Source organism: Syzygium oleosum, unplaced genomic scaffold (assembly GCF_021117445.2).
Source record: "Syzygium oleosum isolate NSW1041296 unplaced genomic scaffold, Sole_v2.1 Sole_v2.65, whole genome shotgun sequence".
Classification (NCBI taxonomy): domain Eukaryota; kingdom Viridiplantae; phylum Streptophyta; class Magnoliopsida; order Myrtales; family Myrtaceae; genus Syzygium; species Syzygium oleosum.
This window is the reverse complement of record NW_026607549.1, coordinates 597,223-616,433: the sequence shown is the minus strand read 5'-3', so window position 1 is coordinate 616,433 and position 19,211 is coordinate 597,223. Positions and strand designations below refer to the sequence as shown.

At 41.8% G+C, this 19,211-nt stretch overlaps 2 protein-coding genes and 2 pseudogenes across 3 annotated transcripts; 2 read left to right on the top strand and 2 right to left on the bottom strand.

The window, feature by feature from the left end:
• Nucleotides 1–702: 702 nt before the first annotated feature.
• Nucleotides 703–4,651, bottom strand: LOC115692382 (beta-glucosidase 24-like; annotated as a pseudogene).
• Nucleotides 4,652–6,598: 1,947 nt separating this feature from the next.
• Nucleotides 6,599–9,218, bottom strand: LOC130137226 (60S ribosomal protein L4-like). The gene is made up of 2 exons (XM_056308031.1): nt 8,042–9,218; nt 6,599–6,880 (listed from the first exon to the last, which is right to left on the bottom strand). The coding sequence occupies exons 1-2, from the start codon at nt 9,146–9,148 to the stop codon at nt 6,767–6,769; spliced, it is 1,221 nt and encodes a 406-aa protein (XP_056164006.1). The 5' UTR covers nt 9,149–9,218; the 3' UTR covers nt 6,599–6,766.
• A 776-nt stretch (nt 9,219–9,994) lies between these two features.
• On the top strand, nt 9,995–10,978 carry LOC130137225 (GDP-L-galactose phosphorylase 2-like; annotated as a pseudogene).
• A 1,438-nt stretch (nt 10,979–12,416) lies between these two features.
• LOC115692370 (RNA polymerase sigma factor sigB) lies at nt 12,417–18,499 on the top strand. Of its 2 annotated transcripts, none has more exons than XM_030619201.2 (7): nt 12,417–12,756; nt 13,941–14,151; nt 14,510–15,115; nt 15,895–16,125; nt 16,245–16,385; nt 16,510–16,710; nt 17,931–18,499. In XM_030619201.2, exons 1-7 carry the CDS (start codon nt 12,686–12,688, stop codon nt 18,210–18,212), a joined length of 1,743 nt encoding a protein of 580 aa, XP_030475061.2. In that variant the 5' UTR covers nt 12,417–12,685; the 3' UTR covers nt 18,213–18,499. The 2 variants fall into 2 exon arrangements, with proteins under 2 accessions (XP_030475061.2, XP_030475062.2); XM_030619202.2 differs by having other exon boundaries at nt 12,418–12,756; nt 13,955–14,151.
• The last annotated feature ends 712 nt before the right edge of the window (nt 18,500–19,211 follow it).

Genomic DNA, 19,211 nt, shown 5'->3' with positions numbered 1-19,211 from the left:
AATATGCTATATAATTCGATAAATATTACAATTTTGTGTCTCGTGATTTTTTTTTTTGAATAATAAACCTATATGATGTGGTTCGCATACACTTTGCAAAAAAAAAAATTCACGTAAATTCTAGCCAAGAATTTTATTGATGTGAACATTACGTTGTTACAATTTTCTCTATATTTTTTTCTTACAAAAATTCACATCGACACCGAAATTTAGAGTGCGGTTTTCAAAGGAGAAAAATGGTTTCTTCTATTTTTTTTTATTACTTATCATACTTGCGAAACACAACATTTAAATAGGGACAACTAGAAAGTAGAAAGAAATAAGAACATATTTCACACTTCTTAATTCTAAGTGATTTACTTCGTAATCCTAAGGATTCGGAAATAAAAGGAAATAAAATAAATGGAAACAAAATAATTTCCTATCTCGAGATTTTCTTCGAGATCTCCGCGTGAAATACCCTCATGATTGGTTTCATGGCAGCACAAGTCCGACTCTTCATGCCGCGAGGTGCACACAATTTGGACCATTTACCTAGGCTTTTTAGCTCAACGTATTATCCCGGCCACGAGATTAGTGAGGTATTTCATCGACCCGAGATTTACCCGCCTAAGATGGTGGGTTTCCTTGTCTTAACAAAGCATAAATAAATAAATAAATAAAAATAAGCAAATCATCCACACTAATGTCCTGTGTGGCTGTGAATGGGCTTTTCCTTTCACCAAATCAAAATTCTAGTTTCCCTTCCATTAGTTGCCATTTGACAACAAGAGATCTGAGGGACTAAGAAAATCCTAATGCATGCATGCAACATGAAAAGGCAATGTCTCAGTGGTGCAACTTCCCAAGAAAGCAGCCAATGGTATGGCTTTAACAGACTAGGCGCAATGGAACGGAAACAATCTACCTGTCATGTAAATGACTAGTGTTTCAGCGTCTCTTCTTTGCCTCGCAGGAATGCAGGAAGCCACTTCGCGGACAGCTTAGGTACGCGCTTGAGATTGTTGTCGTGGTCGACATAGTAGAGCCCGAATCTAGCCGTGTAGCCATCTCCAAACTCGAAGCTGTCGAGCAGAGACCAGTAAAAGTATCCCCTCACGTCGATTCCTTGCCTGCACGGAACAAATACTCGAGCCATTTTAGCACGGTCGAGTCAGGCTTGTGCCTCCGCGCGTTTAGATAGCACGAGCAGATCGAATAAAGCACGATTTTAGGCACTCCTGGAGCACAATTAAAGTGGCTAAGACTAACATTCTACAGACATTATATTGTGAAGATTCATTTTTAAATTTTGTTTTGCTGTTGCCTTTTGGTGCAAGAAATTCCTTTTTCTTTGTCAAACTAGCGGAAAAGCACAAAAGAGTCGAGTCTAATCAATATAGCAGGATGCCATTATGAAATCAAATCGATTGCCTTTTCTGTTGCAATAACGTACTTCATTGCTTGGTTGATTTGATAAAGATGCTGAAGGACGAACTCTATGCGGTGCTGATCATTTAGCGCTTCCTGTGTCGGCCTGCCCTCGACCCTCGCCTGGGTGACTCCTGGAGTTCGAGATACATTTTAGAACTAAAGCATTCTCTAGAAGCAAGAAGGAAACAAGGCAAGGCATCAAACCGTTCTCGGTGATGTAGATTTTGTGACTCCCGTATCTTTGCTTCACGTACTTCAAAACTCTCTGTAGCCCAATCGGGTATATATAAATGAAACTGCTTCCTTCAGCCTGCAATTACAGTAAACGTATGCGCAAAGTGTTGTTTTGTGGCCTCTGAGAAAAGTAAAAATCTCAACTAGAGTTAAACTTTCCCAGAAAAAAGCATTTATTATCTTCTATCTTGATACTTCTTCCCTCTGGCTCACCTTTGGGCCTATAGGAACTCCATCTCTGTCAACTGCAGACAGCCAAAACTGAAGTGAGTATAGAGAAGAAACAAGAGCATCATCGATAAATCTAGACTCCTTTCATTGATCTATCAAGTTTACCTCGAAGGTCTGCATGCATGTCTAGACTGTAACTTTTTGGCGGTGCGTGTGGATATACGTTTAGGCTCTTTGCATATCTGGTCGTGTAGTAATTCAAGCCTAAGAAGTCAAATGACCCCTTAACCAAGTTCTTTTCTTCTCCAGTGAAATTCGGTAGTCTTTCCTTCAATACGCGTCGCATTGTGTGTGGATAGGATCCATACACCATTGGATCCATAAACCTGTCATGTGACCAGGAAACAGAATCTGCGGGAATGATTACACTGTCCCATGTTCATCGACCAATCAAAGTATCTTTATATCTATGTTGTGGTTAAATTTTCCGCCTAATAGAAGTTGACAGTACAAACCATCCCAAGTAGAAGTCTTGAGCTCTTTGGGCTGCTTGTTTATCTTCTGAAGATTCTGAATAAGGTTCAAAGTATTGACCTACGAGGCATATGCCAATTTCTCCTCCTTGTTCAGCCTAGAAACAAATCACAATCAAACAGACGAACATCAAAAACAACACAGAAGAAAAAGAGTTGATAGGCCAAATGTGACGACGATATCTAGAACGTGAATGACTCATTTTTACTCACTTGAAAATTTTCCCTGTAAAGCTTTACAGCGGCGGCGTGAGCAAGTATCAGGTTATGGCTCACAATGTAAGGCTCAGTGGACGAATTGCCTCTAGGACATGCACCAGGAGGGTCTGAGCACCTCCCTGGCGGCCCGAGCCCTGTGTCATAACCAAACAATGCCACCATCAAAGGCTCGTTTATCGTGGTCCATTTCTTGACCCTATCTCCGTACATTTCGAAACAAATTTCAGCAAAGTCCCTGAAATCATCCCTGGAATATAAAATGAAGAAGTATCAATGACTATATATGATATAAAAATGCGACTGTTTGTTGGAAAGGGTTTGTAAAGCTGCTCACACAAATTTCCGGTTCAGGGGACCTCTGTATTTGTCTTCAAGCATTTGCGGGGGGGGTCAAAGTGGAGCAACGTCACAAAAGGCGTTATGCCTGTATTAGAATACAAGCGAATGTGAGCTCTTAAACTAAGGTGAATTCCGGTCTAAGCTGTCCTAGGGCATTGGGCATAAAGGGTAAGTTATGAATGTTATCCAAATGAGAATGATCATTCAAGTAATTGCAAAAGGTCAAGAGAAACGGAAGGCGAGAAAGTACTCACCATTATCGATCAATTCATCAATGAGATTGTTGTAGTGAGCGATGCCTTTCTGGTTCACTCCGTCACGCAAGGATCCACCTGCATATTCCTAACATCAGATAAAGCTACGTGTTTTAAGGAAAATGTCTCTCTTCTAGAGTCTTGTTAGGAAAAAGTGAACGTTAATCTTCCTGCAGAAAAGTTTTCGCAATGTAAGTATCAAGAACATCTCTAGAATTTAAATGACTCTTACTTGGGACAATCCTGGTCCAGGAAATGGAAAATCGGTACGCATCCACTCCAAGTTCTTTTAGCAACTTGACCTCTTTCTGTATAGTAGCAATGTACATATATAAACCGCGACAGCATGACCGGATTGGATAATGTTAGGAATTCTCACATCTAACTACAGAAGCAGAAGGAAAAAAAAATTACTCCAAAGGAACGTGTCATGGGGGTCTCCGTCTTACTTTATAACGTCTGTATGAATCAACCGCTGTTTCCAAGGTACTTCTGTTTGCGATTGTTCCTGAACAGAGAAAGAAACATCAGTTATGGACAATTAGACCAGTATTGATGCATTGTCGCCTCCTAGCGAGCAATTTCATCACGAACAATCAACTACGCCGAAGAGCATAATATTGATAGAGGAGGCATAGAGTCAAATTGGTGAAATGAACCTGGGTATTTCTTAGCATAGACGTCCCAGACACTCAATCCTTTCCCGTATTCTCTGGCCGACCCTTCTGTCTGCACCAGTCACATCAACACACAGATGACGCTTAATACAGCGGCTTAATCCGACTCAAGAGAATGGTAATAGGTCGTACCAGGAGCCGCCGGGTATTGATGATACTACTCTGTCAACGAGGTCTAAATATAACAAGGTCAAGAAATCCTAGAATCTCAAAATGTACTTGAAATGTTAAGTACCTGCAGGGCAGAACTGCCAGCTCCGAATAGGAAGTCACTGGGGAAGTCGGATCTCCTGACGTTTAAGTCGCCACGTGATGATGCACTGGAAACTTTCGCCTCCACGATAGATGCAGACGGACCCTCGCTCACTCTAGCCATTGCTGCCAACAAAATATGCCCAGTCATTAGATTCTTTGCAAACCACAAAAGACATGTATCACATGTTCGAGTTCCATCTAAACCGAGCTGGTTAACGTGTACTGCGTTAAATTAACGACGAGAAAGATGCTTAGTCATATGAAGGTGAAAATTTTATTGGCGATCATCTCTAATGACATCATTATTCAGCCAAAAATATATTTCGGATGACATTTTCTTGCCAACAGCTTTCTTTTAGCTGCAAAGGTTTTACAGAAGAGAAGGAAATGAAACAAGAAACATGAACGGGCATGACCAAGACCAAAAAGCAAAACAGCGTATAGAATCGGCATGAGATTCCGAGTAGCAATAGCCCGCGATCCCATTTCGGCGATGATTTCAAGTTAAACTTCTTCTGAATCTTCCCTTTTCCTACCCACTTTTTCTGATGCAATCTCCACTGGTTAAACTGACTGAAGGGGGACCAATCCATATGAGTAATAACTGGGCTTGGTGGGAAACTGTAGATTAAAACCTAGACGTTTTTTCCTCTAAGTAAATGAAAGTAACATCTCAAGTAATGGCAAACGTTGCCTGCTATTGACATTACATCTCTGCTTTCTAGGAACAACTAGGTCTAGGGCAGCTCTTAATTTCCTCAGCAAGTGAGAGATTTCTAACTTTAGTCCATTTCTTACATGGGGAACGCCTGCATTTAGTTAAAATTTCAGGAGATGGAAGGACATCACCATTATCATTTGATGAAACCTCACGCGTTTTGTTGTGACCGAGAATCCCCGAAGCCGAACCTATTCTAGGAGTCTATTGTGGTCGGCGAACTTGCAAGGGAAGTCACGTATCCCTTGGCCTTACATGGGACAAATGCCCTAGTCGTATCTACGTCGATGGATACTAGGGGCATGCCCCGTTTCAATCTCGTGATGCGTGATTGGAGGAACGTCCTTGCCATATTGACAATCTAAGTGGATTAGTCTGGCCGATCAATATGCAACTATAACCATTCATAGAATCAATTTCGTGAAGACTCAATTTGCTGTTAAATAACAGGTTGATAGTAATGTGTCTTGCGTGAATTTCGCATGATCTATGAATATGGTTGTGTCTAGTCAATTGAGACGGTCCACGCGGGAGTTTTCGCGTTCACTCCCTCACCTGATAGGTAGGGCAAATCACGGTGAAGAGCATGTGTTTGTCAACATTAATTGTATGCCAGTTGACCAAACTTTCCTCTAAGAGTTGGTAGAGAGAGAGAGAGAGAGAGAGAGAGTGAAGATGTTGGGGCTCCACTATTTATCAAAATGAGAATATTTTAATATTAGTGTATAGTGAATTAAAACTCAGGGCTACTAGCATGATCAGCTCTGCATCCTTTTGTTGTTCTTTCTCTTCTCAACAATGCCAATTGGCACTTAGGAAATAATGGGGGCTTTTCCATAGATGTAAATTTAAAAAAAATTCCAAATTAATTCTCAATCTTCGATTTATTTACGATTTAATAATTAAGACTTACCAACACTGGACTCCCTCGTATTTTTATTTCGGCTTTTCTTTTCCCTCCCGCTCCCTTGTCTCTGGAGTTCGTCTTTCGCGAGCGAAGAGGACCTTTAGTTTATTTCTTCTTTTAAATTTACATAGTTCTTAATTTCTTCGCTAATATAATTTTTATCCCGTAATTTCTATCAATGAAGAGATCTGAAATTTTTATTATACAGTCGGCCTTACAAATGTTTTCTATGCTGAATTTGAAAAAAGATCGATGTGGTTGTCCGTTTTATCATTTTCATCGAGCCTATCTGTCCACATGCAGCAAAAGCCTTAAATCGATCAAAATATCAAAATTTAAGATGCTTGATTGAACGGGCATGCGATTGAGCACCGAGTGCAAATTCAGACCCCTTGTTATGTCATTACCTCAGAATTTTTTGAAATTTTTTGTAATTTTCACGAGGAGAAAGATGTGACTTTTATTTGTACGCTTAATTCCTTATTAATTTTTGTTTTTTATCTCGTGAGTGGTTTCCCATCTGGGCTTATGAATGATTTCAATATAAAGAAAAGGTTGGGAAGGACATACAATGTGCCATATCATTCAAGAAAAGGGTCGCATTTGGCATTTGGTGTCACAGTGAGTATACAATGAAGCAATAGTAAAAACCAAAAACTAACCAAATGAACAAGCAAAACTCCAATCCTATACATTACAGCAAATTATGGAAGAATATGCATTTTCTCTCCAAACAAAACTAGAAAATGCCCTCATGTTCATCAGCTTCCACCATATTTTCACATGTTTAAGGGGAAGCGAAGGCAAGAACGAAGAAAACCCATCGATTATGCTGCATAAACAATAACACAGTTGCAAATAAAGGATGCCAGGATGGGTAAAGCAGGGAGGAAAAAGCAATTCTCTTGTGATTTCAATCAACCTTCTTCCAAAACCATGAGATCCTATCTCAAAAATGCATAAATAACAACACAAATGGGTGGCAAGAAAGCAAAACAGATGACAAAAATAGGTCTAAGGCAAGATAAAAATGACATTAATCAAGTTCACTGGGAGACTCCGAGCCACTTCGAGAAGTTCTCGAATTCGGTGTAATCACTGTCTGAGATCATTGTCTGATACCATGCCTTTCCGGCCGATTTGATCGCTGCTGCATCCTCCTGAAAGCACAAGCGAATGACAAAAATAGGAGATGAGTCATGTGTATGAGGCAATTCTTCATTGGAGCAATGACGAAATTCCCCTCGCCCAGACAATATAAAACAGAGCAGGCCAACTACAGAGAATCGCCACAAAAATAGCTTGAGTTTGTTAAGTTTCTTTTTTTTTGGTCAAAAGAGTTTGACAAGTTTAAGTGCAAGAGAAGATGTGAATTGAGCGATACAAGAAAGCTAAACATCGGCCACAAAGTTAGTAGCAGTCGCAGGTGAACAGATGACACCTTGCAAATACAGTACCAAACGCATATCAACTCACAAGAAGCTAAATAAGGGCAATGCACCAAATTAACTTCACGGACAAACAGACATGATAAGCCTATAAAGGCTCCAACTTCAAATTTGCTCAATAGTTACCATATGCAAACAGCACAGAATAGCCCAACATATGATCTCGCCATCGCGGTAACACTTCTTTGAAACAACAGAATGTAGAAAATGAGTTCCAAGCAAAAAAAAGAGCAGTGATCAGGGCATTATATACTTGTAATAGAGATTAGTGCCAAAAATATGAGCATGTAGCACAACTATTCAACTGTGGTGGTAAACCCATCACAGATAGCTCAAAAGCACATCTCATCTCTCTAGTGACTAGTCTAATGTGATATTCCTTCTGATCAATGTTCAACGCCAAACCTTATGAATGAAACTCATCCACAGATCAAAGGTTAAACAGATTTTAGTATCAAATAACATTCAAGGATTTCCACCTAAAGCAAAATTCGATATTTTATAAGTACGAACTCACTAAAAATACGTGAGTCTAAAGACAAGACAACAATCACTATGGGAATTGTCAGAGGCAAATCGCAATTGCGACTCATAAGCTTCCATCAAACAGAGTACCGATGTACAAACTAGGACACATTAAAGTCATGCTAAAATATCATAAATTGCAACATGTACTTTAATTTTAGTAACAAGACCACACAACATGAGGAAAAATCACGATAGCAAGTCAAAAAGAGTATCTATCAATATGTACACAATCATATACATTAAACTAACACTAAACGATCCTGTCTCCATACTAAAGTGATAAAATTGACAGTAATGGCGAAATGTCCAATAGAAGAACAAGCTATAGTAGAATAAAAAGAGTACCTTGGTAACGGGCTTCCTCTTTTTGTCGAGCTTCTCCTTCTTGGCCTTCACACGCTGAGCCTCGGCCAAAAGAGACATCCTCCTAGCAGTCTTAGCATAAGGGTTGAGCCTCAACATGGTGTTCAGGTTCTTCAATGGGTTCTTCTTCAGGGTTGCCCTCTTCACCTCCTTATTGATCGGCCTCACCACAGACTGGACCTCATCAGAGTTGATGATCCTCGATAAATCAGCATTCAACATCTTCGACCTCGGCAACACGTATCCCTTCTTCTTCTCCGAGGTCTTCTCGAACGAACCGTAGATTGAATCGAGCTTCTCGAACGCGGACTTCGTCCAGATGACGAACCGCCCGACGTGCCCACCGGGGGCAAGCTTGAGCAGGTTGAGGCGCTCGACGTTGGCAACCTCGACGCCAGGGATGTTACGGAAGGCCTTTTCGATCTTGGCGCCCTCAGAGCCGTAGACGACGAGGGGGCCCTTGCGGTTGATGTAGCGGCGGTTGCGCATCTTGCCCTTCCCGGGGCGGATGCCCATGCTGTCCTTGGCCTTCTCGGCATCGGGGAAGGCGCCGATCTCCCTGAGGACCTTCTCGGCGGCGGCGGTCTTCTCGACGGCCTCGGCGGCGTCGGAGACGACGAGGGGGAGCTCGGGGACGGACTCGATGCGGTGGCCGCGGGCGAGGACGAGGGAGGGGATGGCGGTGGCGGCAATGGCGGAGGCAACGGCGTAGCGCTTCTGGTTCACGTTGACGCGGCGGTGCCAGCGGCGCCAGGTCTTGGTGGGGGCGAACATGCGGCCGCCGCGGCACATGTTGCCGAAGGCACCCTGGCCGGCGCGGTGGGTGCCGCCTCCGGGGACGCGGGGGATACGGGAGACGGCGCGGCCGGTGCCCCAGGACTCGGCGGAGGTCTGGTGGCCGGCGCGCTTGGAGACGGCGTACGGCTGCCGGCTGTTCTTGGAGATGTTGGAGTGGACGAAGCCGACGATGTCGGGGCGGATCGAGGACCTCATGACGTCCGGCAAGGGGAGGGTGGCGGCGGAGTCGGTGGCCATGTCGCCGTCCAGGGAATGGATGGAGACGAGGGGGCGCGCGGCGGCGGCGGCCATTTTGGCGGCGGCGGCGGCGGCGGAGTGGGGGAGGTGAGAAGGGTTTATGGGATTGGTGGACGCAGGGAGAGATTAGGGTTTCGAGATGGTTCGGTATTTATATGCAGAGACAAGACGAAGAAGATGGACGAATTTACGGGCCTGCCATCGTGTTGTTTTGGGCTGGGCTTCTTCTGGGCTTCCAGATGAGCATTTTTTAGAAGAATGTCAAAGGAGGAACAAAGGCCCAGGCCCAGTATCAAGAGTGGGCCCAGCCCATGGGTATTGGATCGAGAGAGTCAAGATCGTTCCCGGTCCGGAGGTAGCGATTCCTAACACGACTCGATTCGTTCGGTCGTGCCATGGAAGAGAGCCGAGCTTGGCACTCACTCAATCCGTGCACGTATTGCAATCATGCCATGATATGCAGTCCATGGAAATCATGTTATGATGTGGTTCGGTTGGTGCAACCTCGACGTATACAATTTGCTTATTTTAATGACTTGACATATATAAATCTATTCGATACGAGTTGACAACATAATCTGTTACGGGGTTCATGATTGGCTAAGCACCCATGTTCGCCCATAATGCCAAATGTCTCTTTCTAAAGTTGAGCCAAAGCATGGCATGGAAATTCAAAGATCAATCTGGAAACAAATGAAAGGTAAATTATTAATTGAAATATAAATTGGTTGTTGATTACTAAATTATTACTTAAAATATTGATTGATTATTAATTATCTCCTTCCTACAAATTGTCTTTCTCCCTTGTCATGGCCACCTTGTCCCAATTTATTGTGATGTTTACTGTGGTGGTTTTGGTGTAGGTGATCTCGCGTGAGTATGGCTTCATTGGACAGCTGAATGAAGAACCGTCACCTCAAGAAGAAAGGTTTCAACTTCACCTAAGTTGGACAGGAAGCGGTGCTCTCGCGGTTCGAAGCAAGCGAGGATGGCGAAACTCGGGTTCTTCCCTGATGCTCCGATTGATGTCGAGGGTTCCCCCAGTGTTTGCTGCCATCAATGTACGTGGTTGTCTGCTTGAAAATAAATCATCGTCTTGCTTTTGGTGTCTTTCGGGAAGCTTGTTGGCTGATCTTCTTCTTCTTCTATATTCACGGGTCAGTCCTATTGAATATGGCCATGTGCTGCTGATCCCTCAGCATCCTGGGGCGCCTGCCTCAAAGGATTGATCATGCAAGTTTCTGGCTCGCCCTGTGCATGGCTTCAGAATCTGGAGATCCTTATACCCGACTAGGTTTCAACAGCCAGGGGGCATCTGCCACCATCAAATCACCTGCATTTCCGGGTGTCTACTCGATAAATTTCTACTCGTAACTTGTCGGCTTCGTCAAATAACGACTTGTAAACTTCGGTAGGATAAAAGATGTAACTTGATCATCAATATCGAAAATAGCAGCCCCCGACAATGGGGTGCATGTATCTGAATTTATCAATTATCCAGTCAGAGGTCTTGTTTTTGAAGGTGGAAATACTATACAAGACTCGTCCAATGCTGTTTCGGACTCTTGTATCTGCCTGGAAGACACCAATATTCCTTACGACGCCCTCGTATTGAATCGTGGAAAGGGTATTCTCCTGTTCCCACAGGTGATACGCAATCTATATTTGTGATATCCTAAAGACTTTTGAATGTACTCCATGAAAGATTCTGATTGATGTGTTGGCATGACGGGCATTGTTATGCTGAGAAACAAGCTCTTGGAGAAGTCGGTGTGGAGCTTCTGGGACATGCAAGCGAACCCAGCGATGTGGGAAATCACTGGGCATATGGTCCTGAAGAGGAAGCAAGACTATGACGAGGCATCTGAGGAGAAATTGCAGTAAATTTCAAAGTTTGACTGTGCACATCACCAGCAAATTCACTCCATCAGAAACTGCAGTAATTTCTTTTTAGTTGCTTGACAAGTGTTGGGGAGCACTTTTTAGGAAAAACCCTGTATAAAGATCAAATCCACCGGTTTGGTCATTTAGTCTAGATTTTACTCTATGTGTGATTAAGTTTCAATAATTGTATGTTAAGTTATTGTGATTGTTGGGCTTGAATTAAAAAGCTTTCCATACGCCTGGTGTGTTTGAAAGATTACTAAAAGGTTTTGTTGCGTCTTAAACGGGAAAAATGTAAAAATGGCAAAACTAGGCATGAAAAGGGCATCCTGATAATTTTTTACTGAGTTATGAACAATTTTGAAATTTTACAGAATTGAGAGGGTTCTGTTAACAGGGTTATTTTTACGAGTTTTAGTGTTAATTAGTGGATTATAGTAAAATTAATTAATGGAAATTAAACCGATTCAAAATAACTAGTTTTGAACACTTAGGAGTGAGATTTTCACCAATTTTTCAAATTCGAGATATCTAAAGGAACTGTGATTTCGACCAAAAAAAAAAAAAACAAAAGGAACTGTGATTTGTTTTTTTTTTCCATATCAGTCATTTCAAGATGGTATCGTATGTTTTATGTATATAACACAAAAAGATCATGTACTTACACGAGTCTTGCGGGATGGGACAAAATATCGATACGTTCAAAATCAATATTTACGATTGTGCTCACCAGACCAATCGACCATCACAAATTCGAAGGACACAAAAGAGAGAAAAAGGAAAGCACAATTTTGTGCTTACCATGTGTCTCTCCTATATTGGAAATTTGGATTTATTTTATCCCATTCGTGTTTATAAATTTTTAAAATCAAATAAATTTATTAATGGACCAAATTCCAAAAAAAAGAACCAATTTACCCCGAGTGACAATTCTGAACCGAACTTTTTTTTTGTCTCATAAAAATTCATTAAATTTTACTTACATCTCAAATCTGACATGAAAAATATGAAAATTTCACATCACGGGGGCCAAATTTAGGACTCAAGTAAAAGTTTGTGCTCTTTATTGAGACAAAAAAAAGTTCGGGTCAGAATTGTTACTTAAAGTAAAGTTGGTATTTTTTGTTTTGTTTTGGAATTAACCCCTTATTAATGCAACATAATTTTTGGGATCTTTTATGGTCAACGCAACCGAGAGGAAGTCAAACCCTCCAGGGTTTTCTCATCGTAGACATCAGACCCTCAACATTCGCCCCCCCAAACTGGGTCGCCGGAAAAACATGTAAAGCATGTAAAAAACATGTAAGAAAAAAAAGAGGCGAAAAAGACACAAGCCAACGAAAGTCACTTCGACTCCAGCTTAGCAGACCGCTTTCGCTCTGTACAGCAGCATAACCCTCCAGTCCCCTCCCCCCCCCCCCCCCCCCCTTATCTTCTTCCTCTTCCTCCTTATCTGTTTTGTCCATCACATACCCTTTTCCCTCTTTCCCCCTCTCCCCCTCTCAAGAGCTCCTCCCAAGTACCCATCTGAACGTTTCTCTCTCCCTCCCTTTTCTTGTTTTCGACATGGGAAGTGAATGAAAGCCGCCATCCACCTGGGGTGGAGGGAGAGGGAGAGAGAGGGAAGAGGGATAGAGGGTGGTGCTTTTGCGGGACACAATTGAATGAGGATTGCCCGAATCTTGGGCAAGCACAGAGGATGTCTTCATGTCTGCTCCCGCAGTTCAAGTGCCAGCCGGACACCTTCTCCATTCAGTTCAGGGCTCACGTCCACGCTCGTAAGCTCCCTTTTGCCCTGTTCGCCGATTCCTCATTGCTTCTGTCTTCTTAGCCAGCGTGTTCAAATGGGCTTGTTTTTTCGTTCCTTCCCTGTACTCCCGTGGGTGGGTTTCCCTTTCTTGATTTCGGCATTGGTGTTTGCTTTTTGAGGTCGTTGAATGGAAAAGGACCGATAGCTGGTTTTGGGCATTGTAATTTAGCTGTGGAGTTGTCGGTTGTTGCTGTAAGGGCCGTCTGTCGTGATTTCAAGAATCTGCTTCTCATATCTCTATCATTCTCGGGCTTTGTTATTGATTGCTGGACTCTATGAATGTCAATGTCTCTGAGTTTTGACTTTTTGGGTCTAATTCAGTTTCTCAGTCAGTTCAATTTTCATGGCTTCTTAGAATCTGGCAGAAGCTAACGTTGTCGCTTAAGATAATGTTAATGGGAAACGGCTTTGTTCTTGAGCATACTGCACTTAAAGCGGATTATGTACTGTTGTGCTTGTAGCCAAACACTAGGATAGGAGTTGATTCCTTGTAGTCCATGTAATGCTCTCATGTTAGACTTGAAGTGCCTTAAGGCACCTGAAGGTGAATAGGTACCTACGGAAGCTTAATCCGTGTCTTTATCAGTGTAAGTCAACCCAAATTACCTGGATGGAAAGGGACTTGCTGGTATTGGAGTTATCTTGAGAGTTTTTATCTTGGTCATGTTCTAGTGGCCAATGCCTCCCACAGATATCATTAGGGAAACAAATTAGTGCTAAGTATGCAAAAGGCTATGTGGCAATAAGCCATTTGACATGGACACGAGTCTCCTTGAGTTGTGTGAAGAACAATTTACTATAGCCATTACTCTTGTACCATTCTCGCTTCACCTCTTTATTTGTACCATAACGACTACTCTAATAGTTACTCCCCCTTTCTTATTGGTTTGCTGAATTATTCTTGCTGGACTTGCTGTTCAAAGTTGGTTAATTTCAGGAAGGATATCTCACTTGTTAGAATTTTTATACGTCAGGCAATTTGTGAGCAATAGTTAAATGTGCTCTGTTCCTTGTTGTGCCAAGTATGAAGGGGCAGAAGCTTTGTTGTTAATTTTTATCATAATTAAATGATTATGATGCAGAGCCATGGACTTTTTAAAACTTATTGTGCGCTTTTATGTAGTTGTAATGAACCTCGTTACCATTGTTTAGAAATTGTTTTGCAGAGAAAAATAGAGAGCCTACTTATTTCCGTGCACAATGCCTATTGTCCACCACGTCTCCGTCGATGTTGTCATCAGCTGCAACAGCTGTCATCCTTGACATGGAAAAGCTGAGATTGCCTTCTTTAGAAGTTCTTACAGATTCCCCAACTTCAAACAGGCCTTGGACATTCACAGGGGCGGTCGGTCCAACCACAGAGGTGAAAGGCTTGTTTATATACAAATAGTGGAATTTCTTTTGGGCATTTCTATTTCTATGCGGAAGATAACTAATATATTGCATTATTCGACCCAAATATCCAATGTTTAATTGATCATCTAAGGTGGTCTTCTTCCCAAAATCCTTTTGGTAATGGCTTCGTGATTATGCTTGAGCTCAGGCTTTTTGTAACATTGTTCACCAAGTATCCTGCTCTTTTTACATAATTAATTGTGGTTGACTTTTATGTTCTTTTCCTTCATAAAAAGAAATTGTCTATGCTTTTACTAAGGCTTGCAATTCGAGATTCCGTTCATCCTGTCACTTATAAAGCACTTTAATTTGAACTTTCTCATCAGGTAAATCTTAGTGCAACTTTAGCTACGGAAACACTTTTAACAAGTGATGAGGCACTAATAGCTGCAGCAGCTGCTGAAGCGGTTACTCTTGCAAAGGCAGCTTTGAAATCTGCAAAAGATGCAGCACTTATGATCAGGAATAAAAGTTCTTCAAATATTGATAGTAAGTTTGAAATTTCATCCAGAACAAGTACTTCTCTTTCAAAGCATGCTGAACTGTTGGAGCTAGAACATGCCAACAGTTTGACGGAGTTAATGAAATCTGAGGGTGGGTTAAGGGAAGAAAATATCATGCAGTACTCAGCGGACGAATCTGAAGATTTGGAGCCGACCCATGAAGAGCTTCAAATTCTGCAAGAACAGCTCTTCAAAAGCATAGCTGTAAGATCACGGCGGCAAACAGAAAGGAAAGAAAGAAGAGTAAGAGCAGCGGAAAAAGCAGCTGCGAATGTAGTTTCTGTGAGGTCAGGTTCTCTTAGTAAGAAGAAGCGTGCATCTTTACAAGATGTAGATTACACCGATCCGTTGCGCTACTTGAGAGCAACCACTAGCAGTTCCAAGCTTCTTACTGCCATGGAAGAAACGGAATTGTCAGAAGGAATACAGGTAGAACAAGTGCATATTACCTAGTTCGCGAATTTCTAATCTCTACTGGTAGAGCGTATTTTTTTTTTGATGACCGAGAACCCTCTGAGGTACTCTAACGTTCATCCCTACTCGGTAAATTGGGGGACCTTGGATGGGACTCATTTGACCAAGTCTGGATGAATTTCCATGGTTAATGGTTTGTATGCGGCCTTACCATCTGGGCTATCAAGGCAATCGTATTATTTTGTTATGCTGGAAAAACACTGGATTTACTAGGAGAAAAATATTTGAACCACTAAATTAGATAGAAAAGATCTTGAAGTGAACTTTATTAAAATTGGAATAAGAAGAATCTCTACCTTAGGTTAAATCACTTAGAGAGACCTTTGAGTCTGGTAATGGATCAATATTACAACCATGGCTCCTTTTAGGAAAAGAAATTTTCCTTGTCTTGTAAAAACTGTGAAGGTTTTCCTAAGAGGCCTGCTGCTTGTGGCGACTGAATAGAAATGCCTTAGTATTTTGTAGTTTTAAATTCGAATGTAAAAATGGATGCCATACGTCTATTAATTGTGCATTGGAAGTGAATGAGAGAAGGTACCTTTTGTTGGTCAAGCATACCTCTTTTGCATCTCCAATAACTTGAAGTAAAGTATTCTTTATGTTTAGCAGCGCAAGTGCCTGTACTGCAGGCGACCCTATTGAGAGGATTGTATTTGTATCCAATGATGCATGTCCCATTTCTTTCTTTCTTTTCCTTATTCTTCTCTCTCGACTCACTTTCCAATGTCATTCAGGATTTATTGAAGCTGGAAAGACTCCAGGTGGAGCTAACCGAGCGATGTGGAGGTGAGCCGACCTTTGCACAATGGGCAGCTGCTGCAGGAGTTGATCAGAAGACTCTAAGGAAGCGTTTGAATTATGGAAGACTTTGTAAAGACAAAATGATCAAAAGCAACATAAGGCTTGTTATATCCATTGCAAAAAATTATCAGGGAGCTGGAATGAATCTTCAAGATCTTGTGCAGGTACTTATTTTTCCATTGTTCTTTTTGCAAATGATGATCTGACAGTTTTATTGAGTTTCAAACTTCATCACACATACATATGAATATCAAAATCCTTCGGTCTGGTTCACGATCAACAGGAAGGATGTCGTGGTTTGGTAAGAGGTTCTGAGAAGTTTGATGCTTCAAAGGGGTTCAAGTTTTCTACATATGCTCATTGGTGGATAAAGCAGGCAGTTCGAAAGTCTCTTTCCGATCAGTCCAGGACAATTCGTTTACCAGTATGTTTCACATTTCATCATTTGCAAGTCTTACTATTTTGCGTGTAAGAGGAAAAAAGTTTGGTGGAGCTTTCACCAAACCAGATGCTCATCATCTCTAATGTTGGTTATCTCCATTCAACAGTTTCACATGGTTGAGGCAACATATAGAGTGAAGGAGGCGAGGAAGCAATTGTACAGCGAAAATGGAAGACAACCGGACAATGAGGAAGTAGCCAAGGCGACGGGGCTATCAATGAAGAGGCTTAACACTGTTCTCATGACCCCTAAAGCTCCAAGATCTCTTGACCAAAAGATTGGAATCCATCAAAATCTCAAACCTTCTGTAAGCCCCCCTTTGCTGTCATGTGGATGATGAAGTATAGTTAACTTTCTCCAGATTTTCACCCCCCTTTGGTGATCTTTTATTGCTGGCACTTGCATATTTAGTTTGGTGTCTTTTTGAGTAAAACAACTATTTAGTCTGAAGAGTTATTGAATCAAATCTAAACCCAATTGGAAAGATGAAACTTTAGCCAAATATTCCAGTTAAGATGATTTTTCTCAAAGTTGTGATAGTTTAATGTGCAAATGTGAAAAGTCCTCAAGAGTAATGATAAATTTTAGCACACGTTAGCAATACTTTCAGCCCAAGGAACATTCATCATATCATGTAATACATTTGTACTTCGAAATTGGGTGAACAGCTGTGCCATGGGCATCCCCTTCCGATTTCTTGACAATTTTATTATTTTCTGAACATGTACTTTTTTCTATGCAGTTTACAGACAACCTTTGACCTTTTTCCATTTTTCTAAACTTGTAGAACCTGACCTAACTATGTGCATCGGTTTGGTAAAATTTCCTGGGTGTGTAGGTTACCCTGTCTCTGTATTCCGAATGAGATCGGGGTAGGGCATACGTGGGAGGTGTTGAACTTCTCGGCTCTCGCCTCGTGGTTGAGAGCCTGTTCCTGTCACTTTGTCACTAGTTTATCGTGCTGTGGGGCTATGTGCAAGCTTCATTTCATCGAATTTCCGGTTCACATTGTCAATTCAGTTCGTTTTTCATTCAACAACTTCATTCTCTCCATCATCTGTTTTCTTGTTAATCTTGGTATATGTTGGCAATAAGCCGGCGTGCTTTTATGCTAATTGTATCCTGTGAAATACAAATTTTCCTTTTTGTTCTATGTGTTCATTTTCTTCCTTATTCACTGCCAATGTATTTCCTCTTCATTGAAGTTAAACTCACTTGTGTAATGCGTTGTGTCACGTTGTGTCACCCTGGGACAAGTTTGTAAATCTTTATGTATTCTCATACCATCTAGTGTGAAAACGTCAATTTTTTCACCTCCTTAGCAACTTCAAGCATATGTTGCTGATACTATCTTGTGGCTAATGAGATCAAGTTATACAACTAAGAAGTCCTTCATTCAGTGAAATGGGTAGTGCTAGTGTGGATTACCTCTTTGGATCGGTTAATTTGGCGAAGGTTTATTTTCGAAAAAGCCCCACATTTTTTGTCATGTGAATGCCCTTCTGATCATTTCCTCTCTTTGGACAGGAAGTGATAGCCAATCCCGATTCCGAAACAGCAGAAGATTTGCTGTTAAAGCAGTTTATGAGGCAGGACCTGGAGAAGGTCCTGGACAGTCTCAACCCACGAGAGAAGCAAGTGGTGAGGTGGAGGTTCGGCCTTGAAGACGGGAGGATGAAGACGCTGCAAGAAATCGGGGAGCTCATGGGCGTGAGCAGGGAAAGGATAAGGCAAATAGAGTCGTGCGCGTTTCGCAAGCTCAAGAACAAGAAGAGAACTAAACATTTGCAACAGTATGTGCTCGCGTAGGCCGAGCGTTAGGCTTCTCAAAGTCTATGCTCTTTCTTTCTTTCATGTCCATATCTTTCTCATTTCGATTTTTGGCTATATATGCCATATTTTCTTCTTCCTGGCTGCTATGCCGACGGTGAATCTGCCGGGATGCACCATACTTGAAAATGTTGTAGGAACACAATTTCTTAGATGAGGGAAATTTTTTGGTACATTTGGATGATTGTGTCATGTTTGCATCTTCCAAAAGGAGGAGAAACAAAGTCTCAAGTCATCCACGGTTCTGATGATGAAGGTTTTCTTTTCACCTTTTCTGAAAGTTGTCTTAAAAGTGTCGGAACTTTTCCGGTCGCCCGAAAAGCTCGGGCCGATCGGAGCCATAATTTCTTTTCATTCGGGATGTTCCCGGCTACCGGGCTTCTGACGTGGAAATGCCCCGGACCAGGTCGGACCGGCCAAAATTAGTGATTTAAATAAAGATATAATTAGTCATATAAAGGATCAAGAAAATACAGAGGAACCATAATCATGGCGTCGCAAGGCCCGACTTGATTTTTCCTTGGACCATCGAAAGAATGGGCCTTGCAGACATTGCTGAAAAAGAAAAAGACTAATCATGCAATTTCCGAGCCGGGTTTAGACCGAACCGGCCAGACCAAACCGGGAATGATACGGTCCCCCAGCTAGCTAGTGACCCACAACCTTAGTCTCTATCATCTATTAGATATCAAGGATAATTCATGCCTTTCACGTGGCAACTAACTATCGAACGATAGGATATCAATCGCCGCGATTTTGATAGATCGTGATGCTAATTCAGTGCTAAAGTAATCTTGCCTTTATTCCCAATACCTTAATGTAGTCTCGACTTGCTATGGTCGATGTTGGTTTTCTGGGAAAACGCGCCTTTCGCAATCCTAGGATCGGGAGATGTCCGTGTTTTCTCAACCTATGATGCCCCTTTGATTGGTGCAAGACTCGCTTGCTATCTAGAGATTGCGGCTCGTTTACCTAACC

What these genes read in the sequence shown, in the direction of transcription:
- LOC130137226 (XM_056308031.1), bottom strand. Translation starts at nt 9,148, where the DNA reads ATGGCCGCCGCCGCCGCGCGCCCCCTCGTCTCCATCCATTCCCTGGAC. An exon ending in AGAGGAAGCCCGTTACCAAG is followed by an intron (nt 6,881 to 8,041) that starts GTACTCTTTTTA and finishes TTGTGCTTTCAG; the next exon opens with GAGGATGCAGCAGCGATCAA.
- LOC115692370 (XM_030619201.2), top strand. Translation starts at nt 12,686, where the DNA reads ATGTCTGCTCCCGCAGTTCAAGTGCCAGCCGGACACCTTCTCCATTCA. An exon ending in CGGTCGGTCCAACCACAGAG is followed by an intron (nt 14,152 to 14,509) that starts GTGAAAGGCTTG and finishes CTTTCTCATCAG; the next exon opens with GTAAATCTTAGTGCAACTTT. An exon ending in ATCAAAATCTCAAACCTTCT is followed by an intron (nt 16,711 to 17,930) that starts GTAAGCCCCCCT and finishes CTCTTTGGACAG; the next exon opens with GAAGTGATAGCCAATCCCGA.